At 54.5% G+C, this 26,239-nt stretch overlaps 1 protein-coding gene across 7 annotated transcripts in view; it reads right to left on the bottom strand.

Moving 5' to 3' along the window:
• Positions 1-7,128: 7,128 nt before the first annotated feature.
• The window catches only part of ARHGAP27 (Rho GTPase activating protein 27), a 36,733-nt gene continuing 17,622 nt past the window's right edge, over positions 7,129-26,239 (bottom strand). The window contains exons 1-18 of one of the 7 annotated variants that reach the window (XM_033182659.1): positions 23,901-24,055; positions 22,843-23,084; positions 19,090-19,497; positions 18,400-18,582; positions 18,078-18,158; positions 17,922-18,005; positions 17,748-17,813; positions 17,508-17,575; positions 17,099-17,189; positions 16,192-16,296; positions 11,184-11,282; positions 10,147-10,258; positions 9,898-10,020; positions 9,716-9,814; positions 9,437-9,514; positions 9,213-9,347; positions 8,973-9,078; positions 7,129-8,869 (exon numbers count right to left, since the gene is read on the bottom strand). In XM_033182659.1, coding sequence (XP_033038550.1) covers positions 8,692-8,869; positions 8,973-9,078; positions 9,213-9,347; positions 9,437-9,514; positions 9,716-9,814; positions 9,898-10,020; positions 10,147-10,258; positions 11,184-11,282; positions 16,192-16,296; positions 17,099-17,189; positions 17,508-17,575; positions 17,748-17,813; positions 17,922-18,005; positions 18,078-18,158; positions 18,400-18,582; positions 19,090-19,497; positions 22,843-23,025 — 2,199 coding nt within the window. In that variant the 5' untranslated portion in view covers positions 23,026-23,084; positions 23,901-24,055 and the 3' untranslated portion in view covers positions 7,129-8,691. Of the gene's footprint in view, positions 8,870-8,972; positions 9,079-9,212; positions 9,348-9,436; positions 9,815-9,897; positions 10,021-10,146; positions 10,259-11,183; positions 11,283-16,191; positions 16,297-17,098; positions 17,190-17,507; positions 17,576-17,747; positions 17,814-17,921; positions 18,006-18,077; positions 18,159-18,399; positions 18,583-19,089; positions 19,498-22,842; positions 23,085-23,900; positions 24,103-26,239 lie in introns of those variants that run through there. The other 6 variants (XM_033182653.1, XM_033182660.1, XM_033182656.1 and 3 more) reach the window with 6 other exon arrangements.

The raw sequence follows: 26,239 nt of genomic DNA, 5'->3' as shown, positions 1-26,239 counted from the left end.
GTGTTCCAGGTGCAAATGTTCCGCCACCAGGTGCTGGGCCATGCGTGTTGCTCATGTCATTTTATAATGGTGAGAAGTGTCTGAGGTAGGCGTGAGTGTCCTAACTTTATAGATGAGCACACTGAAGTGGACCCCTTGCCCAAGATCACTTGATAGGAAATAGCAGAGCTGGGGACTGAATTCCAGCTATCTTCCTTTTCACGTATCAGCTTGTTAATGACAGTATCTCTTAAACACCTTTTTTTTTTTTTTTTTTTTTTGATGGAGTCTCGCTCTGCCACCCAGGCTGGAGTGCAGTGGCGTGATCTCGGCTCACTGCAAGCTCTGCCTCCCAGGTTCACACCATTCTCCTGCCTCAGCCTCCTGAGTAGCTGGGACTACAAGCGCCCGCCACCACGCCCGGCTAATTTTTTGTATTTTTAGTAGAGACGGGGTTTCACCGTGTTAGCCAGGATGGTCTCGATCTCCTGACCTCATGATCTGCCTGCCTCTGCCTCCCAAAGTGCTGGAATTACAGGCGTAAGCCACTGCTCCTGGCCTCTTAAACACCTTTTAAGTGCCAGGCACTGTGCATGCAATGGTGAGCAACGACAGAGTCCCCACTGTCCTGGGCTTGTAGTATCATGGCGGGGAGGTTCAGACAGCAATAAATAATCATGATATATGAGTGCAAAATGACAAATTTAGATAAGAGAAGCATATGGTGTCTTTTTTTTTTTTTGAGACAGAGTCTCGCTCTGTCGCCCAGGCTGCAGTGCAGTGGCGCAATCTCGGCTCACTGCAAGCTCCGCCTCCTGGGTTCACACCATTCTCCTACCTCAGCCTCCTGAGTAGCTGGGACTACAGGTGCCCACCACCACGCCCGGTTAATTTTTTTGTGTTTTTAGTAGAGACGGGGTTTCACCATGGTCTCGATCTCCTGACCTTGTGATCCGCCTGCCTCGGCCTCCCAAAGTGCTGGGATTACAGGTGTGAGCCACCGCGCCCAGCATATATGGGTCTTTGATGGTGTGTAACCAAGAACACTGACCTAGCTGGGCATTGGAAAGAGCTGCCCGAGGAAGTTACCTGAGCACAGTGCTAAAAGATGACTAAGCAAAGGGAGAAGAGAACTACAAAGCGAGCACAGCACATGCAAAGGTCCTGGGGCAGAGGGGAGTGTGAAACATTTGTGAAATCAATGGGAGGCCAGTGTAGCTGCAGTCTGTAAACTAAACAGCATGTAGGCACAGGACCCAGCAAGTGTTTACTGCAGCCAGACTGTGTTCTCAGAGCCTTGTATCATCTCGTGGCATCTTCAAAACCACCTATGAGGTTGGTGCTGCTATTGCATCCCCATTCTCCAGAAGAAAAAATGGGCACAAAGGAATGAGTCAATAATCCAAAACCATCTGGCAGGGGCAATGTGGAGCTCACATTTGAATCCAGGTAGCCTGACTCCAGAGCCCACCCGCTGAGCCACTGTCTCACACTGGTTCACGAGAGAAGGCTGAGGGGTGGGCAGGTTCAAGCCCCAGGCAGGCCATGCTGAAGCTTGGTCTTTTCCTTAGATGAGTGGAAAGGTTTTCATGCAGGGTGATAATATAATCAGGCATGTGTTTTGAAATGAGGCTGGATGCGGTGGGGGCAATGAGGACGAGGGATGGGGAAGGGGGCTGGGAGCTGCTGGGTCCAGGTGGGAGATATTAGCCCCTTAGACCAGGAAGGGGCCCTAGTGATGGAAAGGGGTGGATAAGAAAGGAAGGACTGACAAGACACAGATCGGGTATGGAGGTGGGAGAGAGAGATGAGATGGAGGGAGTAGGCCACATTCCCAGGTTCCTGGCTCATCTGACTCAGGGGATGATGGAGCTTTGCCTGGGACAGGTAAGACCCTGGAGGAGTACAAGGTTTGGGGAAAATCACAAATCCAGTCTTGGGCTGGGGATCGTCCCAGAGCAGATGTCAGGTTGTCAGAGGACACCAGGATTGGGAGCTTAGAGCAGTCAGGCCTGATACTATGGATCAGCGAGTCGCTGATGCTGTGGGTGTAGACGGTTTCATCCAGGGAGGGGTGGGCCCCAAGGACTCTGCCTGTACTGGCTGTGCAGCAGAGAATGAGATGCATGGCCAGAGATGGGAGGAAAACGAGGGGGAATGTGCAAGCCAAGAGAAAGGGAACATTTCCAGGGATGGGGTGGTCAGCAGGAATAGGGTGCCCCCAAAAAGGCAATTAATACACAGACCCCCAAATATCCAGCAGCTATCAATGGGAAATCCGTGAGTTTAGGGGAAAAAAAGTGGTCTGATGTGTGGGGAGTGGGGTTGAGGTGCGAACAAGAGAAGCAGATTGATACCGTGAGTGTAGATGACTTCTGAGAAGTTTGGCTGCAAAGGGGAGGAGGAGGAGGATGGTGGCAGCTGCAGAGAGATGTGGGGTTGGGGGCCGTTTCAGAGAGAGGCACTTTAGCACGTTCCCGTGGCAAGGGGAAGGGACCAGTTGATGTAGTGGATACCATGGATGCCTCTCAGATGCCCTCCTCCAGGACTGAGCAAGGATTTCCCAAAGGGCAGGGAGGGTCAGTGGCCAATAGTGCTCATCTGAGCGTCTCTCCAGGATGTGCCCTGGGCTGAAGACAGCTGCTCTGCCCAAATCCATGCCCTCGCTTCTCCCACCTTACAAGGCAGCTCACATCCAGTGGCCTGGCCCCCTGGCCATAATGGGGTACAAGGCTGAGGCTGTCCCAGCTCCAGGGCTCCCCATGGGGTGGCTGAGGCCTTCAATGGGCCTGCACCCCAGCTCAGCTTCTCTCTCAGCTGCTCCTGCTGGCTCCGCCCCTCAGGCATTGGTCACAAGATCAGACCCAGCAAGCCCCCTGCCAACGTCTCTGTTTCCTGGGACATTCACCCTGAGACAGCAGCTAAATAGCAAGAAGACGGGCCAGCGATTGTGGATATTTTCTGAAAAAACAGGTGAGCTGTACCCTGGAGAAATATCTGCTCTGAGGTACCGAGGAAAGGAGGCCAGGGAGGCTGTGGTGAGGGAGGGCTGAGCTCTGTGGTGGGATGCTAAGTGTGTCCACTATTCCGTGAGGTGGAGGTGGGTCACCTCATAAGAGAGGGAAGGCTGAGAGGGCCAGGGGTTGGAGGAAATGAAGATCCGAAGCAACTGTTGCAGAAGGCGAGAGGGAGCAGAACCCTCAAACACAACTGGTGGGAGATTGTGCAACTATAGAAAATAATTTGATGGTTCCTCAAAAGGTTAAAGGTAGAGCTACCTTTTAATCCAGCAAACTCCTGGAAATTCCACAGGAGAATTAAAACATGAGTCATAGACTGAGTGTTTGTGCCTCCCACCCCATTAATGTGTTGAAACCCTAACCCTCAATGTGATGGTATCGAGATGAGGCCTTTGGGAGGTGATTAGGTTCACGTGAGACCATAAAGTTGAGATTAGTGTCCTTGTAATAAATGGAAGTGACTGGAGCTTACGCTCTTTGTGCCACATGAGGACACAGTGAGAAGGCGGCTGTCTGCAAGCCAGGAAGAGAGCCCTCATCAGAACCTGACTGTACTGGCACCTTACTCAAACGTCCAGCCTCCAAAACTGTGAGAAATAAATCTCTGTTGTTTTAGCCACCCAGTCTATGGTATTTTGTTATGGTAGCCCTAGCTGACTGAAATGATATGTCCACAGAAAAACTTGTACGTGAGTGTTCATGGCAGCATTATTCATATTAGCCAAAAAGTGGAAACAACCCGGCTGGGCGCAGTGGCTCACGTCTGTAATCCCAGCACTTTGGGAGGCCAAGGCAGGTGGATCACAAAGTCAGGAGTTCAAGACCAGCCTGGCCAAGATAGTGAAACCCCGTCAATATTAAAAATACAAAAAAAAAAAAATAATAATTAGTCGGGCGTGGTGGTGGGCACCTCTAATCCCAGCTACTCGGGAGGCCGAGGCAGAGAATTGCTTGAACTCGGTAGACGGAGGTTGCAGTGAGCCGAGATCATGCCACTGCCCTCCAGCCTGGGCGACAGAGTGAGACTCTGGCTCAGAAAAAAAAAAGAAAAGTGGAAACAACCCAAACGTCCATCAATTGACACATGGATAAACAAAAATGTGATATATCCATACAATGGAATATTATTTAACAATAAAAAAGAATGAGGGCCAGGTGTGGTGGCTCACGCCTCTAATCTCAGCACTTTGAGAGGCGGAGGCCGGAGGATTGTTTGAGCTCAGCAGTATGGGACCCGCCTGGGCAACATGGTAAGACCTTGACTCTATTAACAATATAAAAGTTAGCCAGGTGTGGTGGTACACGCCTATAGTCCCAGCTACTTGGGAGGCTGAGATGGAAAGATTGCTTGAGCCTGGGAGGAGGAGGTTGCAGTGAACCAAGATTGCACCACTGCACTCTAGCCTGGGTGACAGAGTGGGACTCTGTCTGAAAAATAAATAAATAAATAAATACAATAAAAAGGAATGAGGTAATGATGCAGGCTACGATCTGGATGAACCTTTCACACTTCTGCCAGCCCACAGCCCAGTGGGGAGACCTGGCCACGGAAGCATGATCGTATGCAGTGAGCTAAGTGTGACGAGATATACGGGTGAGATCTGAGGAGGGTGTGGGGAGTAGGTGTGAGCTGAGGCTTGGAGGAGGAGGAGGCGGAACTGGCCAGGGGAAAGGGAAGGAGACAGGAAGACTGTTGACCCAAAGGTGTCGAGGCAAGAAGCAGCCTGGAGTGTCCTGGGGCAGCAGGCATGGGCACAGCTGGTGTGCATAGGTGGGAGGGGTGGCTGCTGAGTGGAGGATTAAATGGGGAGGAGAGGCACCCACTCAGAGGCTGCTGTGATCACCCAGATGAGGGAGACTGATGGAGAATGGGATATATTTAGGAGTAGAAGATTGGGACTCTGGGGACTGGAGGTGTCATGCTCAGAGACAGGGAGCAGGGGTTGGTTGAGCTTTGTTGCAGATGGGTTGCACTTTGAGTGTCTGGCAGCCATCCACATGGAAGTGTCTCCTGAGCAGGTAGATTTTGCACATGGGACTCGTGAGAGAGCACTCCAAGCTGGTGTTAGAGATTTGGGTGACATGGGTGCAGGCTTGGTGGCTGAGTCTGCAGGGTGGAATGGATGAGGGATTGTGGAAGGGAGAGAGCAGCGGGCCAAGGGCACAATCTGGGGGTGGGGGCATCACTATTTACAGGGCAAGCAGAGGACATAGGGAGCTGAAAAGGGAGGGTTGGAGTGGTAGAGAAGACTCATGTAAGCCAGGCACAGTGGCTCATACTGTAATCTTGGTGCTCTGGAAGGCTGAGGCAGAAGGATCACTGGAGGCCAGGAGTTTGAGACCAACCTGGGTAACACAGTGAGATCCCATCTCTACAAAAAGTCAAAAATTAGTCAGGCATGATGGTGTGTGCCTGTGGTTCCAGCTGCTTGAGAGGCTGAGGCAAGAAGATGGTTTGAGCTTGGGAGGTTGAGGCTGCAGTGAGCTATGATCACACCACTGCACTCCAGCCTGGGCAACAGAGTAAGACCTTGTCTCAAACAAAAAAAAAAAGAAAAGAAAAGAAAAGAAAAATGAAACCCCATGTTGCTACAGGCAAAGGAACAGTGTGTCTCAAGGAGGACAGCAGGCAGCCCACGTGTTTACTTGCACAGGACTGGGCATGTCCCCCGACTTAGCAACCAAGTGGGCACCGTGGCCTTTCTGAGAGTAGCTTCAGGGGCAGACTGTAGGCTGCAGGAGGACTTAAAGGCATCTGCTGAGAGGCAGTGGGCTTGGGGAGAGATCCCTGTGGCAGCCCTTATCAGCTGTGCCACTGTTGCTCCTTTTTATAGCTCTCCCCAACCAGACGTAGCTTTAAGAAGGAAGACACCACTTCTATATTCTTTGTATTTCAGAACAATCCAGTTCACTCCAAACTTATTCGATGCACACCTACAGTGCTCACCATGCATGTGCTCAGGGCTAGGGATGTACGACTGAGCCTTGGACTTCTGGTGAGGGGCACAGTCGGTCCCTAGACTGTGCAAATGAAGCTCTGGGCCAGGTTCTGCCACCAACCTGCCATGTGACTGCAGGTGACTTATGATGTTCTCTCTAGAAGTTTCCTCATTGGTGATTTCTGAAGCTCCCCTTCATGACAAAAATGTGATAATTCTAGGACTTCTCTGCCTGCTGCTACATTATTTGCTCACTGAGGCCTTGGCAAGGTCAGAAGCCTGGGGTGGCGAAGGAGGTGGGGAGCGGACACTTTCCAAGACCTCCCTGCCTTTCGGCTCCTTGTCTTGGGGACCCAATATCCTTGGCCATAAGGTCCCACATGCTCTGTCCCTTACAGCTTTCCAGCTTCACCTTGTACCCATGCTCCCTGGTTTTCTGGGCTCCAGTTTCAATGGTCTTCTCTCAGATTTTGTTCTCCCCACAAGCTTTCCTGCCCCAGAGCCTTTGCACATGCCACTCCTACTGACTAGCACCCTTCCCTTAACCCCTTGCCTGCTTGACTCCTCTTCATTATTGACTGCTTCTCTCAAACGTGGCTTCTGCCTAAGCATCTCAGGTCCCTGGGCAACATTCACACCCCATGACACTCCTTCTGAGCACCCTACACTTCTGCTAGCTCTTGCACAAATGTGGTAACCAAGTGATTAGCTACTTACTGTCTGTCTAGTTTCACCCTTGGACTCAAATGAGAGGGGTCCCTGCCATGGGTCCTCTGCACAAGGGCTCCTGTGCCTGTGGCCCTCCCCACAGGATGAGGAATCTGGGGGGCCCTCTTGAAGCCTGGACCCTCCCTTTAGAACATGCTTCTGATACATGGGGCCCCAGCATGCCCTCCCCAAATAGCTCCAAGCCCATCCCCTCAAGGGTGGACTAAGTCACCAGTGGGGTAGCCAAGTGGCAGCTGGCTACAGGGGTTATAGGCAGTTTGCACACACAGACTACAATGTCCACGTATGAGCCCGGGAGCCTCTGCTTGGGGGAGGAGGGCTCTATAGGTGGGAAGATGAGAGGGAAGGCTGAGCCCAGAGCCTGGCCTTCTCCTACAACCACATTTGGGCATGGAACTTGGAAAAGTCAAAGACGTTTAAATTAGAACCTGGCCTTCCAGGTCATTATCAAGACACATTTGTCAAAGTAGGAGAATAGAACATATTTTATTTAACAGTTGTTAGCTTGATTGATATCTTTTAAATATTTAGACATATGGTATGAGGCCCCCATGTGTACTCTTGCCCTGGCCCTGCTGGCAGTGAGGTGGGCTTGGGTCAGCCTCACCCGTCAGACCACAAGCTCCACCAGGGCAGGCAGCCCGTGCAGTGCCCCTGTCCAGAGCACAGCACTTGGCACAGAAGAGTGGACAATAAATACCGGCTGTGAGAAACAAATGGGATAATCCAAGCTAAATGCTTGGCATGGTGCTAATGTCCAATAAATATGAGCTGTCATTGTCTGTTGAATAAATGAACAGGTGGGTGGGAGGGGCTGGGGGCCAAGAGCCACAAGCTGAGGTGGCTTGTGTCTGAGGAGGGAAGGGACCCGCTGTTCCCTGGGATTCATGCTTCCTTTCTTGAGGTTGTGTCCTCCTTCCCCACACCCTGCAGGCCTGCCCAGCTCTTCATGGCAAAGCGGGCCCCAGATGGGCATACTTGTGTGTCAGACTGCCAAAAGGGGCTGGGAGCTCCTGCTAGGGCTATGTCCCCCTCCTCTAGGACAGAACAGCTGGGGCAGTTTCCCTCTTTGCCTTCAGGGGCCTCCCCAGGTCCAGACAGAAAACACCCAGTTTAGTTCCTTTCCTTTCACATAGGCCCAAAGGTTGGAGGGTGGTAGCTGAAAGGACTGATTTCCCCCTACGCAGGCGGTGCTCTGCTGTGGGAGGAGCCTTTTCTGGGGAGTGACGTCACTCACTGGACCTTGAGCAAGTCACATTGCGGCTGCAGGCCTCAGCATCCTCGTCTGTAAAATGGGATTGTGTGTGGAACTGGTGCATGCCATGAGTGGCAGATGCAAGGTGCGCACTTGGTGAATAGGAAGAAGCCTAGCACAGAATACCAGTGGGTCGGGGACAGCAGAGGCCCGGTATCCCCAACAGAAAAGCAGATGAAACTGGCGCACAGCCAGTCTACGAGAGGCTCAGGCAGGAGGTCATCCCTGAGGCCTGAGGAGGACAGCTTCAGCCGCCCACACTGGGTCAGTCCTATTTCCACAGTAGAGAAGTGGTTACAGCTGCTTCATGACTGAACCGTGCCGGCACAGGGTCCACAGGGTCTCTGTGAAGGCCTCCACGAGGTGAGGGCCAGAAGCAGCCAGGAAGCCCCCCACCAAACTCCTTCCCCCAGCATCCACCATTCCAGAAATTCCAACTGTCACCTCCACACACACTATCGCGCACGCACAGTAGGAGCGATGCAATAGAGAAAAAAACCTAATTAACCCCCAAATAGGACGTGACGGGTGGGGGGGAGGGGGGAGGGGAGAGGGGTGGCAGGGGTGATGAGGAGTTGGGGGAAGGAATCACATTTTGCAAACTGCCCACTAGGGGTCACCGTACCCTCAAAACCGAGGGTGCAGAAGTCACACCTGCCTGCGGCTGTGCGCTGGCGGAAGGTCCCAGAGAGAAGGCCGGGCCGCGTGGCCTCCGCCGCCCAGCTTGTGTGGCGGGCCCTCGGCCGCCGCCCCAGTCGCAGGCCCGCAGTCAGTGCGGCGGGAAGATGTCCGCACACTGCTGCAGGATGAGCTCCACCACCTGGTTCTGGAACACCATGGTCATGGGCATGCTGGTCTCTTCCACTTCGGGCCGCAGCAGCGTGGGCCCGAACACAATGGCCACGCTCTGCACCGACATGCGGTTCTGCTCGCCGTGCTCGATCACCCTGCGGCAGGGGTGGGTGGGATCAGGGCTCCGAACTGCGGGGAGGCGCGGGGGGCTCCAGCCGGGACCTGCCTCCCCCTTCCCGCGCGGCACTTCTGGCTCACCGGCAGAGGTGCTGGAAGAGCATCCGCACAGTGTCATGGTTGGGAGCGGGCAGCGAGCGCACCAGGTCGCGTACACAGCGGCTGCGCTGGTCCTGGTCCTGCAACTCTGGGTGAAGGAAGGTTTAGAGGGAGGGAGTCGGAACTGGAGGTAGGGGGTGTCGGCTGGGCGAGGGGAGCCTGCTAAAGGGGTGGCCCGCCACGCCCCTTACCCCATCCGCCCCACCCGCCCCAGGTGCTCACTGATGGCTGCAATGAACTGGCGGAAGTGCGAGAAGGGGAAGAGGGGCTCGGGCAGCTCCCGAAAGAAGAGCTTCAGGGCGCCGGTGATAACGTGGACGTCCTCCCAGCGCCCGTCGTCCAGGTCAAGGCGCTCATCTGTGCCAGAGGAAGGGAGGAGGATGGAAGGGAGGTCAGTACCCCTCGCGCCTTCAGGCTCTGGGACAGGGGGTGGGGACAGGCCTCACCATGGTCCACCTTATAGCGCAGCTTCTGGATGGTGGCCAGGTTTCCACTGATGCGGTACAGCCCGTCGATGTCCAGCCCTGGGGCAGAGAGAGGAGCTGATCCCAGGTTCGGGGGTGGAGGTAGGGTGGGGCTACGGGTCCCTGCTATGATTCCTCCGGCGCCTCCCGTACTTTCCCCCCTGGACCCTGCTTCCATCCAGGGGTCTTCAGCCTGCAGTCCTGGCAGGAGACCGGCGGGCACCCCAATGCCTGCCTCCCTCGCCCCCACAGCGCACGTACCGCGGGCCTCGACGGCGCGGATGCACTGCTGCACAAAGCGTGGCACCCGGCTCCTCTCGCGCTCACACAGCGCGGCCAGCGCGCAGCCGAACACCTGGTCTAGGGGAGAGGCTCGTCAGTTCCCGTCCAGCTTGCGCCCCGTCCCGGTCCCCGGGTCCCTGCCCCCTGCAGGCCTCGGGTACCTTTGATGTAGCCCTTCTCCCGCAGCGACTGCAGTGTGGGCCGCCTCTGGAGGAACTTGCGGAGCTTGTACCGGACCTTGCTCAAGTCGCTCTCCAGGCCCCCGGGGCCCAGGGCGGGCGCGGCTGCCGCGGGGGAAGGCAGGACTGAGTCAGGAAGCAGCGCCGGGGCAGGCCAGGCAGGCCCCAGCAATCATCATTCCCCAGGAGAGGTCTCCTGGGAGCCCCCAGCCCATCCTGCCTTGCGCACACCTGCATTCGGCCGCGCGTCCTCCTCTTTCTCCTGCCAGCTTCCCAGGCGCTCACTCGCCCCGAAGTCCACTCTGCTGCTCTCGCTCTCCTCCTCTGGGGGCAGCTCTGCGGACTGGATTCCCATAGCCTCAGAAAGGTGGGGCCTTGAGCCAGCTGCGGGTCCTTCCAGGATGGGGCAAGGGACCCGAAATGCACTCCCAACAGTCATGGCCTGGAGACCCTCAGCGAAGAGTCCTCTCTTCCCTTAACCAGGTTAACTCTCCTTATCTCCACCAGTGAGCCTGAGAACATTCACCTCCCTTGGCTGCGTGGAGCCCTTAAGGTGCAGAGACAGTCATCCTGTTCTCCCACACCCCTTCCTATCCTGGCAACCCCTACCCACCTGGAGCCTTCTTCCTCTGTTTTCCTCAGTTTCTCTAACTAGGTCAGCATTCCTCAATACGTGGCTCCCAGTTCTGAGCCTACACCTCCAGCTGTGGCTGGAGCTCTGCCAACAACTGTACCAATATCACCTCTCTGGCTCTGGATTCCTACCTCTATTAATACAGCCAAAAGCTGCACTCAATGTTGGCTCATAGGGAATTAAGGGTCAGAAAGCCCTAGGTCATTTCCAGGTCAGTAGTTGTCAGAAAGCCCCTGTCCTAGCTCTACTTATGCAATTGGTATTTTGAGCCTTAAAAAAATGGTCGACTATTAAAATCAATCCTTTAACATTTTATCTGCTAGTTTCAGCCTGCCGTTGGTTGGCTTGCAGAGTATGTATTTGGCCTTCTGCTTCCGGTGAAGTGGGAAATTCCTTTAGAATGTGCCCCTACCATCACCTGGAGAGTCTTCCTGCAGCGCCAGCCCCAGGGCTGGATTCACAGACTTACAGAAGGCAGTTTCTTCAGAGCCTACCCTGCCATCCCAGCCATTAGTGGGGGACTGCATTTACATTACCCACTGGTACCTTAGAGCTCCCTGAGCCTGAGCAGGGGCCCCCACTCATAATGGCCACCACCTCCCCACCACCCCTAGAGGCTCTGGGCTCTGCTTACCAGCTCCTGGATGCCCTGAGCAATGGCCTTATGCCAGGTGCTGATGATAGCCTCCGAGTCATGCTGAATCAGGTACTCCGAGCCATCTCGGCTCCGCAGCTGGAGGGACACAAGTCACTGGGTCATCTCTGGTACCCTGGGTCTGCCCTGGGGGTAGGCACTCAGAGCTTAATGGAGCAAGGGCCTCACCCCAGGCCAAGTGTTGGATCTTCTGCCTCGCTTAAAGCAGTGGGTGACAGAATCTCTGTGTTACAGATGAGCAAACTGAGGCTCAGCAAGTTTTAGCTGCTTCTTCATGGGCACACAGCTAGTGAGTGATGAGCACAGAGCTGCATGGCTCAATTGTCTGGTACACTTTCCCTCCCCCCATCCTGCCTCCCTGCAAACCACAGAACGTGGCAGGCCTCATGCAGAGCACTGGCCTGCAAACTAGGTGAAAGAAAATTCCTATGTGAGGCCAGGCACGGTGGCTCACACCTGTAATCCCAGCACTTTGGGAGGCCGAGGCAGGCTGATCACCTGAGGTCTGGAGTTCAAAACCAGCCTGGCCAACATGGTGAAACCCCATCTTTACTAAAAATACAAAAATTAGCCGGGCATGATGGTGGGCTCCTGTAATTCCAGCTACTTGGGAGGCTGAGGCAGAAGAATTGCTTGAACCTGGGAGGCAGAGGTTGCAGTGAGCTGAGATCATGCCACTGCACTTCAGCCCGGGCGACAGAGCAAGACTCCATCTCAAAAACAAACAAACAAACAAACAAACAAAAAAACCCCAGAAACTTCCTATGTTGAGACCCCTGTCTATTAGAAGCAACAGTGAAAATAGGGAGCGAGGATTTGAAAGCAGATCATGGCTGATCCCAGAGAAAGCAAGGTCTCCCCTTGCCCCTCCCCATACACACACTGAGGACTCAGAAACGTTGTCCCACCTTCTGCAGCCAGGAGTTCCCACCACTTCCCACACTTCAGCGTGGGCAGCACATCTTCTGTTAGCCCACTTCATCATGAAGAATAAATTAAACAAAACACCAGATGGAAACTTGCCACCGCAGGACTGATGCTCAAAGCCCTCTCTGAGTTGGATGGCAGCTTAGATGGATCCCTCATCAGCCTCTGGCTCTGAGGACCCAGTGTTCCAGGTTAATGTGAATGTTTAGCTGCAACAGCTCACACCAACCCTGCCCTTTCGATTCAGTGAGAGTCAGAGACAAGAGAAACTGTCTGACCCCAGGACACAACTTCTAGAATTAGAGTGGACTGTCTTTGGCTGTCCTTTAAAACTTATACTTGAAGACTCTTTAAACTGCTTTTTAAAATAAAAAGAGGCTGGGCACGGTGGCTCATGCCTGTAATCCCAGTACTTTGGGAGGCTGAGGCGGGCGGATCATGAGGTCAGGAGATCGAGACCATCCTGGCTAACACGGTGAAACCCTGCCTCTACCAAAAATACAAAAAATTAGCTGGGCCTGGTGGCGGGCGCCTGTAGTCCCAGCTACTCAGGAGGCTGAGGCAGGAGAATCGCTTGAACCTGGGAGGCAGAGGTTGCAGTGAGCCGAGATTGCGCCACTGCACTCCAGCCAGGGCGACAGAACAAGACTCTGTCTCAAAAAAAAGAAAGAAAAGAAAAGAAAATGGCATATCGCATCCCCTAGCCCTCCCCTGCAAAGGATAGAAAACCTTCAAGAGGCAGATAACACAGCCTCACTCTAATCAAAGCAGACAAGAGCCCTGCTCAAGATTACCTCAGAGAATGGCTTGACAACACTTCTAAAACAATAGCCATGATTTTTGGCAGCTCTCTCAAAACATAATCAGTTCACATTTGCAAGTTTCATATAGAAGGCAAAGCTGTATCATTACATAGCAATGTATTTCACAAAATATTCACCCCTAGCCATGCCCATAATCCTAGTGCTTTGGAAGGGCAAGGTGGGAGGAGTCCCTGAGACCAGGAGTTCAAGCCTAGGCGATATAGTGAGACTCTATGTCTAGAAAAAAATTTAAAAATTAGCCAGGCTTGCTGGTGTGCACCTATACTTCCAGCTACTCAAGAGGCTGAAGCGGCAGCATCACTTGAGCCCAGGAGTTGGAAGCTGCAGTGAGCTACGATCAGGCCACTGCACTCCAGCCTGGGCAACACAGTAAGACCCTATCTCTAAGAACAAACAAATTAACAAAATATTTATCCTGCTGACTGCACAGGCAAATGCTAGCAGCTTTCAGGGGACTGTTGCTGAAGTTTTCTCTGACTTTGGGGTGACTAGGAAGACCTGCTCTGAAAATTTCCTAGGTCCAACAAAGCTATCCATCCTGAATGATATAAAATTTGGGGCTGTCTCTTGAGGAAAACCCTGGAGCTGCCTACAGGCCACCCTGCACGGAGGGAGGATGGCCAGCAGTCAACCAGGAGGCAGGGGCTCGTGATTTCCACTCAGGCCTGCCCACCTTCCCACTGGCCTGAGCAGCACCTGCCTTCCAGTCCTTGCCAGCAAAGACAACTCAGAAAGCCCTATTCTTTAACTTTCATCAAAAGCCCATCAGTGAAGACCTTCATCGAGAACTGTTTGAAGGATATCCCTAGCCCTCAAAGTAAGGGGAGAAACATGCCTAGCAAAGGTGATGTCTCAGACCGGGCATGGTGGCTCATGGCTGTAATCCCAACACTTTGGGAAGCCAAGGTGGGTAGATTACCTGAGGCCAGTAGTTTGAGACCATCCTGGCCAACATGGTGAAACCCTGTCTTTACTAAATACAAAAAAATTAGATGGGTGTGGTGGCAGGTGCCTGTAGTCCCAGCTACTCGGGAGGCTGAGGCAGGAGAATCACCTGAACCCAAGAGGCAGAGGTTGCAGTGAGCCAAGATTGCGCCACTGCACTCCAGCCTGGGCAACAGAGTGAGACTCTGTCTCAAATAATAATAATAATAATAATAATAATAATAATAATAATAATGGTGATGTCACTCCTCAATTGAACACCATGGCAGATATTGTTAGTTGATCACAGAACTCTACCCTGCCAAGCCCAGAGAAGGCTTCAGAATTCTTCTCAAGAAGGTTCCAGGCGGCTGGGTGCAGTGGTTCATGCCTGTAATCCCAGCACTTTGGTAAGCTGAGGCGGGTGGATTACGAGGTCAGGAGATCGAGACCATCCTGGCTAACACGGTGAAACCCCATCTCTACTAAAAATATAAAAAATTAGCTGGGCATGGTGGTGGGCGCCTGTAGTCCCAGATACTTGGGAAGCTGAGGCAGGAGAATGGCATGAGCTCGGGAGGCGGAGCTTGCAGTGAGCCGAGATGGTGCCACTGCACTCCAGCCTGGGTGACAGAGCAAGACCCTATCTCAAAAAAAAAAAAAAAAAAGGAAGGCTCCAGGCTGGGCACCACGGCTCACACCTGTAATCTCAACCCTTTGGGAGGCTGAGGCTGGAGGATCACTTTGAGGCCATAAGTTTGAGACCTGCCTGGCCACATAGTGAGACCCCATCTCTATAAAGACTAAAATTAGCCAGATGTGATGGAATGCACCTGTAGTCCTAGTTACTTGGAAGCCTTGGGTGGGAGGATCACTTGAGCCCAGGGGCTTGTGGCTTTAGTGAGCTATGATCGTGCCACTGCACTTCAGGCTGGGCAACAGAGCAAGACCTCGTCTCTAAAAACAAAAACAAAAAATAAAAACAAAAACAAAACCCCACAAGACTCCAGACCTACTCATCAGAGTAGCTCATGAGATGAAACCAGTTTTCCAACTTTGCTTTGTAGATATCCTGGCTCTAGAACTGAATGGAGCTTGGTGAATAATCATGAAACGACGCACTCAGGTTCCTTGCAGAATTGCTTTTTCTGAGCTCAGACATGAGGTCACACTCTTGGCCTTATCATAATGATGCTACCTGAAGCAGCCCCAGATCTTGAATTAAACCTCCCTGGAGCTGTTTTGCAGGGTACCTGCCGCATGCTTCTAGATCCCATGTTCATGGAGCTACACACAAGAAATTTAAGAGTGAAGGCTTAGGAAAAACCTTTGATTCCCTCAACATCTAGGTGGGTTTTATTATTTTTTCAACAACAAAGAGACATGCACCTGATAGCCCTTCTCTTTTCACCTCACCTAGCAGCAAAGTCAGAGCTAAATATTCTTCAGTAACCACCACCTTAGTACATCATCTCCCCCTAATTCCTCTCCATCTTGAGTCCCATCTCTTACTTGTTTTCTGTGGTCCTGGCTTTTCAGTAAATTTGCCAGTTCACCACATGTGTTTCTGTTGTGAACTGCCTCAAACCTTCTAGGGACTGAGGTCAGGGTAAGAGTAGTTTACAAACAAGACAACATGTGGACAGTGAAGGGTGTGGCACTGGGAGTACCCTTCCTGGGTCTTCTCTCCCTTCCTGAGGGGGTAGCATGGTAGTCTTCTCCACTGCCCTGGTTTACTTACTGGGGATGCAGTCCAGTCAGAAATGGGGCAGGGAAGGGGACCTGGGGAGAAAGAGGTCTTCCAACCAGGCCTGTCACAGTAAGCAGCCAAGGACACGGAGCCTCCTGTCTCTCTCAGGCTGGGATGAGGGCTGCCATTCTAGGCAGGAGAATTGCCTCTCCCAGAGGTCCTACTCCTCACCACCCTCCAGGGCAAGGATTATTATTAACTCAACTCCTGGAGAGGGAACTGCAGAATCTGTGATGTTAGAAACACAGGACAGGTCCCCTGGGGTTGGGGGGCAGCATTGGCCTTGAGCCCCGAGAATTGGTAGCCCCAATTCCTCCCAGGTCCTCCTTCTTGGGGCTTGCCTACAGTAAGGATCCCAGAGCACTGCCAACAACTGCACCAATATCACCTCTCTGGCTCTGGATTCCTACCTCTATTAATACAGCCAAAAGCTGCACTCAATGTTGGCTCATAGGGAATTAAGGGTCAAAAACCCCCAGGTCATTTCCAGGTCAACAGTTGTCAGAGGGCTGACAGGCATCACTAAGCTCCTTCCCTCCTTCTCCCCACCCCAGCTACTTACCTCCAGCACATTCTTCCTACTGGATTTGTCTTTGGGGGCCCAGGAGAGAGTGGCCCCCCTCAGCTCCACTGTGTACTCGGGGGTGGAAAACTTGGAAGGCTGCCTCTGTGGGAGAGGGAGGAAGGTGACAGGGAGCCCTCAGCTCAGATGTGTCTGCTGTGGCACTCTGACCCTAGGAATAGGATGGGGTCTATGGCATGGCCAGGAAACAACTCTGGGGAAAAGAGCCCCAAGGGTTCCTGAACCCAGACCCTGATGCTTCTTAACCACAGAGCCTGCTGGCTGGCCTGTCCACTGCTGTCCACCCATCCAGGGGAGGACAGGAAAGGAGCGCAATCTGCATCCCTGCAAGCAGGTATGCCTGCCCCCAGCCTCCCTGCCCTCCAGGCTGGAGCTGGCCACCATCTGTTCCCCATCTTCAGCGGGCTAAAACTACTTGTCTTGGAGTGAAGCTGCCAGCATCACCCCCTTCCTGCCAAGGCCCAGCTCCTCTGACACTCATGGACCACTCTCTCAGACATCGTCATCTCCAAGCCAGATTAGATAGAGCAGATGGGGGCTGGGCACAGTGGCTCACGTCTGTAATCCCAGCACTTTGGGATGCCGAGGTGGGCGGATCACCTGAGGTCAAGAGACCAAGACCAGACTGGCTAACATAGTGAAACCCCATCTCTACTAAAAACACAAAAATTAGCCAGGCATGGTGGCACATGCCTGTAGTCCTAGCTACTCAAGAGGCTGAGGCAGGAGAACTCTGGAGGCAGAAGTTGCAGTGAGTCGAGATTACACCACTGCACTCCAGCCTGGGCGACATAGCGAGACTCTGTCTCAAAAATAAATAAATAAATAAATAAATAAATAAATAAAAGCAGATGGGGTGGTCCCTGCCCTGAGGGCCTGGCCTTACCAGGCCGCCTGCAGCTGAGGTCTTTGAGTCCTTGAAGAATGTCAGGACACCACCCTCCAGCACAGTCCAGGAGGCACTCCAGTGCTTCTTCCTAGGTGGGGGTGGGGAAGTAGGGGTGGCAGAACTTAGATTTGGTCCTGGGTTGAGGGCCCCTCCTACCCCAGGAACAAGTCAGAGCTTAGGAACACAGGCTAGGGCACCCCACTATGAGGTTTAGAATCCCGACTCTAACACCTAGCAGCCAAAGGACCTTGAGCAAGTCACTTTATCTCTCAGTGTCTCACGTCCACAGAGGACCACTCACAAAGTTGTTGTGAGGATTAACAAGAGCCTGGCGTATAGGAAGTGCTCAGTGAACATCATCACCAAGGCCCACCCTGCCCCGGCCTGGGTGTAGATGGGCTCTCACCGGAGCCGCTTTCCCTTTTCTGCCGTCTTGGTGCGATGGAGCACCCCTGCCTTGTCCAACGTCTTGGTCTAAGAGAGAAAAGAGAGAGAAGGTGCAAGAGTGGGTAGTTAAGGGGTGAGCTATGGGGAGTAGAGGCTGGTCACCTGCTCAGCTGTCACTCTCTATGGTCTGAGCCCATGGCCCCACTGAACCCTCCTCGCCAGCCCCACCACCTGGTTGGGGGTAGGGGGTGATGCCTACCCTCACAGCAGCTGTGGCAGGACACACTTCCTCCCAGCTCCCAACCTCATGCAGCTCTGCAGGGACCTATGGGGAAGACAGATATGTCCCGCCCAGTCCCTCCTCCCAGACCTCCAGAAGCCCCCCAATGCTACTGTGGTGGTCCTGCCAGGACCTCAATGGCTCCTTCCCTACCTTCTCCTCTGGAGGGCTGGCCTGGGCTGGGGTGTCATCATCCTGGTTGGATTTATGGATGCTTCGAGGGGCAGGGACAGGGACCTGGGGAGAAAGACACAGTCGTATGTGATCTCTTCCTCTCTCCCCAGCACCCCCCTTTCCCCAGGTTGTTACCTGGGGCAGCTCCCATCGAACGGAGGAGTCCTCTGGATTGTAGAAGTATGGCTTCCCGTGAGGGTCCTCCAGCCTCACCCACTGTGGAGAGAGGAACGGTCAGGGCCTCCCGCCCCGCTCATGAGAAGGGAGGAAAAGGTGCCCTCCAACCAGGTTCCAAGACAGCACCAGGGAGTCTGGAGGGGCAGGTGCAGGTGATGCGTTTGACGGGTTTAGGCTCTGTGTGGGAGCTACAATTTAGAGCACTCAGGCGACCTATTAGTGAGGAAGGCTGTGGGGAGGACTCCGAGGCTGGCCGGGTCCATCTGCCCGCTTCGCCTACCTGCTCCTGGGTGAAGTGGTTGGTGTAGAGCATCTGCTTGTCCTGGCTGACATGACAAGACCAGCCGGGGGGTGTGGTCAAGGGAGAGGTGGGGCCGGGCTCACCGAAGGAGCCCACGGGAGAATAGTCCTCCTCGGGGTAACTGGTCAGTGACTCGGGGTAGTCCGTCTCAGGGGTGGGGGGCTGCGGGGAACAGAAGGTAGAGTCAGAGGCTCTGATGGCCAGTACTGCCCGCTAGCCCTGCCGTTTTGGACCAGGCCCACCCCTTTGCCCTCTGGTCCCTGGAGCTGTGGGAGCAGGAGGTAGAGTCAGAGATACTCAGAGGTAGCTCCGCCCACCCTGGCCCCGCCCCTCACCCTCTGGTCCCTGGGGCTGTGGGAGCAGAAGGCGTCAGAGGCACTCAGAGGTAGCCCCGCCCACTCCAGCCCTGCCCCAACCCTGTGATCCCAGCGTCTATAAAACAGGAGGCGGGGTCAGAAGTGCTTAGAGGTAGCCCCGCCCACTCCAGCCACGCCCTTCACCGAGGGGTCCCTGGGTCTGTGGGAGCAGGAGAAGGAGTCAAAGGCTCTCAGAGGTAGCCCTGCCCACCCATCACCACCCCTCACCCGTGTGTCCCTGGGCCTCTGGGAGCAGGAGGCAGGATCAGAGGAGCTCAGAGGTAGACCCGCCCACTCTGGCCCTGCCTCTCACCCGCGGGTCCCCGGGGCTGCCAGGGCTCAGGCCCGGCTGCATCTCGAACTCCTCCTCGGGCTCGTTCTCGGCCTCGTCCTCCCAGGCCGTCTCGCCCGTCAGCGGGTTGTAGAAGAACACTCTGCGGCTCTCCTCATCCCAGTACTGGCCCCACTCGGTCTCGAGGCTCACGTGGCTGTCCACCGAGGCAGGGGAGGTGGCTGGGCTGGCGGCACCCTCGGCAGCCTCAAAGGGCGACTCCCAGGTGGTAACTCCCGTGTCTGGATTGTAGTAGTAGGGGCGCCCGGTGCCCGCGTCCGTGTGCGTCTCCCACACTGGGCTGGGGAGGGGGACCACAGTGGCGCTTGGCGAAGTGGCCCGGGGCTGCCTCTCTATGTTCGCGTACACGGGCTCCGGGGGGTCGTCCACCTGTGGGAGGAAAAAGGAGGAATTTTGTGTTTTCAGAAACCTTCCAAAATGCTAACAGAGGTCCCCTCTGGGCAGTGCGATTATAGGGGTTTGTTTTTGTTTTATTTTCTTTAAACTTTTCTGCAGCCTCAAAATTTTGTACAACGAAGCTTTTTAAAAATCACAGTTCTTCTGTTGACTGTGACAACATCACTAATATGTAAACTCCTTGAAAGGGGAGGCGCCTGTTTGAAGTGGCCTCTCCCTGAGCTTTAGCCCCTTGGGCGACCTTTGAAAAGTCACACTACCTCTCTGCCTCAGTTTCCTGGGTGTAAAATGTCTGCTCTGCCCACTCCGGAAATTGTAGTGAAGAGTGAATGAGGAAATGCTCTTGAAAGTGCTTTGTGAAGTATTCAGTGCCCCAGATGGCTGGGTCAATTACATTAATTTTATTTATCAATAATAATAAAACATTGATAACCCAATTCTCACAACTGTGTGCTCACAGAGGCAAGTCAGAGGTTGGGCAGGAACTGAGAAGTGGCCTGGGGCATGCCCCTGTTTGTGGTGCCCATTCAGGGCCCTGCTGCATTCTTTTTTTTGTTTTTTTGAGATGGGGTCTTGCTCTGTCGCCCAGGCTGGAGTGTGGTGGTGCAATCTTGGCCCACTATAACAGCCGCCTCCCGGGTTCAAGCTGTTTTCTTAAAGCCCCATTAAGAGTTCCCACCCCACCTCCCTCCCAGCCCAGAAAGCTCTGGGACTGGACTCAGTACCGTGTCTGGATTTGGGGACTGAACTTTTCAAGGTGAAGTTTGCAGGTGTCAGAACCAATTCCAGACAAGAGAGGGAGAGAGGACAGCCAGATGGGCTGGAGAATGGAGGGGCAAAGAGAGGTGAATCATATTCCAACACCCCAAAGGAGAGTGAGGGCAGCTGGGAGTTCAATCACATAGAACATAAACCTAGCCATGTTTAAGCCTCCCAGAACAGAGGCTCTCCTGACTCACACCTCAGAGCTCCCCGCGGGCTGCAGGGCAAAGTCTAAGCCCTTAACCAGGCACAAGAGACAGTCCCCTCACCGGCCTGTGCTTCCACTATTATTTCCTGCCACTCCTTGCCCCTTGCCTTGAACTTTAAGCTCCAGTAGCACCAGTTGCTAGAGGTCCCCACCTTCCCTGCTGTGTTTCCTCCAGGCCTAGGCTCATTTGCAGCCTGCCCAGGCCCATCTCCACCCCTTTTTATGCCTGGCTGACTCCAATTCCTTCGTCAGGACTCAGCTCAGGTGCCAGGTTCCAGCCTTTTCCCAAGATTCCCGCCATCGCCATGCCCCGACATTCAGCCCAGCACCCTCAGCTCCACAGAGGGACAGGCGACTACATTCTCGAACCCCAGGCAGCAGCATGGTATTACTACTATTTTCTTTTTTTTTTTTTGAGACAAAGTCTCTCTCTGTCGTCCAGACTGGAGTGGAGTGGTGTGATCTCGGCTCACTGCAACCTCCGCTTCCCACATTCAAGCGATTCTCGTGCCTCAGCCTCCCAAGTAGCTGGGATTACAGGCATGCGCCGCCACACCTGGCTAATTTTTGTATTTTTAGTAGAGATGGGGTTTTGCCCTGTTGGCCAGGCTGGTCTTGAACTCTTGACCTCAGGTGATCCACCCACCTCGGCCTCCCAAAGTGCTGGGATTACAGGCATGAGCCACCACACCCGGCCGATTACTATTTTCTAAGCATACACAAAACTTCAGGGGAAAGCGGATTTCCACATTTCAATTTTTTTTTTCAGAAACTTTCCAAAATGCTAACAGAGGTCCCCTCTGAGCACTGTGATTATAGGGGTTTATTTTTGTTTTGTTTTCTTTGAACTTTCCTGCAGCCTCAAAATTTTGTACTACAAAACTTTCAAAAAATCACAGAAGTTCCTCTGCTGACTGTGACACCGTCACTAAGCTGTAAACTCCTCGAAAGAGGAAGCACCTGTTCAAGGTGGCCTCTCCCTGAGCCTTAGGCAGACGCCAAAAAGAAAAAAAAATTCATTTTTCACCAAATTGATGCTAAAAAAGCAAAGCAAACCAAGCCAAAACAACAAAAAGAATAAGGAAAAGGGCCGGGCGCGGTGGCTCAAGCCTGTAATCCCAGCACTTTGGGAGGCCGAGACGGGCGGATCACGAGGTCAGGAGATCGAGACCATCCTGGCTAATACGGTGAAACCCCGTCTCTACTAAAAATACAAAAACTAGCCGGGCGAGGTGGCGGGCGCCTGTAGTCCCAGCTACTTGGGAGGCTGAGGCAGGAGAATGGCGGAAACCCAGGAGGCGGAGCTTGCAGTGAGCTGAGATCTGGCCACTGCACTCCAGTCCGGGCGACAGAGCGAGACTCCGCCTCAAAAAAAAAAAAAAAAAAAAAAAGAATAAGGAAAAGAAGAACATTCGTTCACCCAACAAAGATTCGCCTGCTCTGTGCCAGGCAGTTCGAAGCACGGGGAATACAGCAGTGAAGCTCCCCGGCAGAGCTGGCACTTAAGTGCACCTGTGTGTAAATGGCAGGGGTGATGAGTAAATGGACAGCATGTCAGTGCTGATCACTGCTAAGCAAGAAAGGAAAACACTGTCAAAGAAGAGGATGTTACAGGGTACTGGTCCCCAGGTGCCCAGGGGTCAGAGAGAGCTGCGGATCCCAGCCCATCAGTTTTTCGCTCCTCTCCCCTTCCTCTAGGCTCCTGTGTGGCTGAGAGGGGACCCTCCACCCCACTTCTCCTTTCTCTACCCCCACCACAGCCCTGATGTGGCATCCTGTAGTCCAACCACAACAGGACTCTCACTGGCCCCCAACAGAAAAGGCATCCTCCCACCTCCATGACTTTGCTCCAGCTGTTCCCTCAGCCTGGAATTCCCTTCTCTGGTTCTCTGCCTACCCAAATCCTGCTGTCTCACGGTGCTCAGCTGACAAGCCTCTCCAGGGAGAGGCCAAACCTGCTGGCACTCTGCTCACTGCTCTGGTGGGGCCCAATGGCGTTCTGCCTTGGTGGGCAGCCAGTTGTCCAGCCATCTGCCCACCTCCTCTGCCCCAAAAGGCAGGATTTTCTTGAGAGCAAGACTAAGGATAATGTAGCTGATTCCATTTGCCGCCCAGCAGCTGGGCCAATGCCCTGAAGCACACAGCAGGTCTGCCACAAACACTTACTGCTTGAGTACACAAGTCTAACCCATGCCAAGTTTCAGCAACAAACACGCCTGACATGGCAGGAGAGCCTGGAGTGAGTTGAGTTTTCTGAGGAGGAAGGTTGGAGCCACAGAAACCAGGAGATTCCTGGGGAGGGCAGGATGGAAGCAGCGGGGAGAGGAAGGCAGAGGAACCAGACACACCTGCCATCCTCCTAGCTGAACCCACTGGGGCAGGGGTTGAAAGGCCCCACCAGGGGTGGATGAGCCGATAAGGAGCAGGCTCTTTGGAGCAGGAGTTTCTACTTGGCAGGCTGTTGGCTGTGGCTGAGTCCCCAAGGAGTCCCAGGCCAGTGAGGCTGATGGGGTCTTCACACAAAGGAACATCCCCAGCAGGTACAGAGGAGATTTGGGAGGTAGACGTTTAGGTCCCCAGCATGACAGGGCTGTCACCAGGAAGAGAGGACATGGTATCACGCTGCAGGGGCAGAGCAGCGTTCCTCTGAAGGAAGCATTCTGAGGCCTGGGGCTGCCAGAGACACAGGATGCTTCTGGAGGTAGCAGGGGACCCTTGCTGGAGGTGACTGAGCAGAGTCTACTCCCTATTAGGGAAGCCACAGCCCTGTGGTGGGCATTGAACTGCAGCATCCTTCAGGCCCCTTCAAACTCTAGAACTCTCTGCAGACCCCGCGCAGTGCTGAGCTAGAGATGCCTCCTCTCCTGGCAGAGCCTCAGCTAGGTTCTGACCAGCTCCTGGAACCAGATGCAGTCACGCCCTCCACATCCTCTGGCCTTCAAGGAGTTACAGCAGCGCCTGCCGCTCCTACCCTCCTCCTTGCTCCCGTGCGTGGAGGTCCAGCAAGACCCAGATGCAGCTCATAAACAGGGGCCTGACCACAGAGCCAAAGGCTCTTGGGCCGCATCCTAGAGACAAGAAGTGGCCTTCCCACCCCAGGCCAGAGGAGGAGCCAAGAGGGACCTGGCTGTCAAGCTCCAGGCTGCCCAGCCCCCGGCACTTCCTTACAGTGGTTCACCCCTTGTCTCCAGTTCCCTCCCCTGTCCACAAGCAGGTGGCAGTCCTGCCACTCTTGCCCCAAGCTGACCACCTCTTGGATGGGCAGGGCCTCTAAGAAGGAAAGAGAAAAGGAAGTATGAGCCCCAACTTCCAAGAGGCTCCCTGCTCTGAGCCCCAGCTCGCGCAACTCCTAACAGGGCTTGGGGTAGAGGTCCACGGGGCACCCCTTGACCCCAGCGTCCCCTACCTGTGCCCGCAAGGCTCGACTCTGCCTCCTAGTCACTTTGGCGATCATGTCCACCATCCTGGCCCCTCCGAGCTGACGGGACAGAGCCCTGGGAAGGTTTTGGGGGTGGAGCCCAGGGGGCACTACCCCAGTGCTGGCACAGGGCAACAGGGAAACAAGAAGTTGCCTCGAGATGGCGGGAGGCTGAGACTCCAGCCCATTTCCTGTCAGGGCTGCGGAAGTGTTGCTTGTGTTGGGGCGGGTCGGGTGGAGGGGCCTTAGGTTGGGGGTATTTTTATGCTTCTAGAAACACCGCTGGCTGCCCCACTCAGTGCTCTAATGACCAGTGAGCCGCATCCCAGGCCCAGACATAGCCATGGTGTGGGCTGCACAGGGGAAGATCACAGCCAGACCCAGGCACAGCACAAACTGCACAGAGAATCACAGCTGAGCCTGTGGGGGAGGGGCGCACTGCACAGACAGGGCGGGCAGAGGGGGTGCTGAGTGCTGGGGGCCTGAGCTGGCCTGGAGTGGCTCCTGGGGCGGAAACAGGACAATGAGTGGTTGTCCACTCCCTCTAGGCCCAGGGAGGGCGTAATGGGAAAGAGGAAGTGTGTGGGGGGAGGGGAAGGGTTCCCAAAGAGGAAGGGGTCTGGGCAGATGTGATATCACAGGGAGCTGGCGTCTGGACTGTGCCAGCTCCGAGGAGGACAGGAAGAATTCTGACCATACCACTATCTGCCCGCCTGACCACCTGGGTCTGTCTCCTCCAGACTCAGTCACCAAGATGCACGTGCCCTCCCCTGCCTGCATGCCCACATGGGCCCACTCCCACTTGCGTGTCCACATACATGTACAAGTATGCCCATGCCTGTCCCCTCTTCTCTAAGGACCCAGAGAAGAGGGCCAGGCACCAGCTTCTTCCAGGAGGAAGACTAGATCTTCTCCCTGGCCTCTCTTCCCTTCACCCCCTTGTGTGCGGTGTTAGACCCCAGCCACATGCCCTGAGTGAGAAGTTGCAGCCCCTCCTCTGAGCCCATAGGCCCATCTTGTCTTCCCTCCTCCCTTAGAAGTGCTTCCTCTCCAGGCTTAAGGGTCAGGCAGCACTAAGCCCACCAGCCCACCCCTGCTGAAGGCTACCTCCCTTCCAGGTCAGGCTCTGACCCCCGCCCTCCCACTCTAGGCCCATTCTTCCTCCTCCGGCCCCCACCCTGGCTCTGTTTTTCTCCCCTGCCGTGTCCCTCAGCCCCTCCTCTCCTGTACCCATTGTGGGCTGGGGACAAGGACCCCAAGCAGAGCCAGGCAAAGTGTGAATGTGGGGCATGAGACACTTGGAGAGATCACACTAGGAGCAAGACTGGGCCCCATGCCCTGTTCTGCCCACAAAAGCTCTCGTACCAGTGTCCCATTCCCTGTGCCTGACTCAGAAGCCCAGACCCCAGGGGTAGACTAATCCCCTCCTCCCTACCAGGGCAGAGGACAGCAGGAATCACAGAAGGTTGGAGGCCTCATGCTTATCACACACCTGACCCATCTCTCTGTCCCCACCCTGAGGCTAGGGATGCGGACTCACACACACATACACACACATACCACACACATGTGTGCATGCATATGACAGGTCACCAAGGGATATGCAACCAGGTCCCAGAGACAGGAAGAGCCTCTGTAAATTCTAGAGAGGCCAGAAACTCTGAGCCACCAGGGAGGAGCTGGGTGGGGAGGGGAGAGAGGAGGACAGGTGTGGAACTCAGGCCCTCAGCACTGCCCTGCAGGTAGAATGGGGGGCAGGGACTTCCTGTGGCCAGGGCCAGGAGTGTCAGTGTCAGAGCTGGGACTGCAGAATGGGCAGCCAGCAACTCACCTGGCATCTCACCTGCTTCTCTTCCCCAGTAGGAAGCTGGGCCCCCACGATGGAGGTCTCCCAGGGAGCTCCAGCCCCAAACTATAGGGACTGAACAAACTCACACAGTTCCTGCCTGCTCTTGGCCACAGAAGTTGGCCCTCAGGCCCTGTCTGGGCTTCCCTTCCCCCAGCGAGAGGAGGTGATGACCACAGTGGCTCCCCAGTGGGGTCCGCCTCCCTCCACCACACCCTCATGCCTCTGAGAGGCACAAGGGGGAGGATCAGGAGAGGTTCTAAAACAAACCAGCTGCACAATACCCCTCCTCTCCCTGCTGTGACCTCACTCTTCCCTCCCAAACCCTCATAGGAAGTGCTGGGACAGGAGCAGGTGCACTAGGAAGATACAGTCCTCTGGGGCTGGAGGCAAAATGAACACCTCCAAACCAGGACTTGGTCCAGGAACTGACTCAGGGGCTGCTGAGGGGACATGATGTCCTTTGTTGACTCAGTGAGTG

The sequence above is a fragment of the Trachypithecus francoisi genome, unplaced genomic scaffold, assembly GCF_009764315.1.
Source record: "Trachypithecus francoisi isolate TF-2019V2 unplaced genomic scaffold, Tfra_2.0 Lachesis_group20, whole genome shotgun sequence".
Lineage (NCBI taxonomy): Eukaryota > Metazoa > Chordata > Mammalia > Primates > Cercopithecidae > Trachypithecus > Trachypithecus francoisi.
The sequence above is the reverse complement of the archived record's forward strand: the minus strand, read 5'-3'. Positions and strand labels throughout refer to the sequence as shown.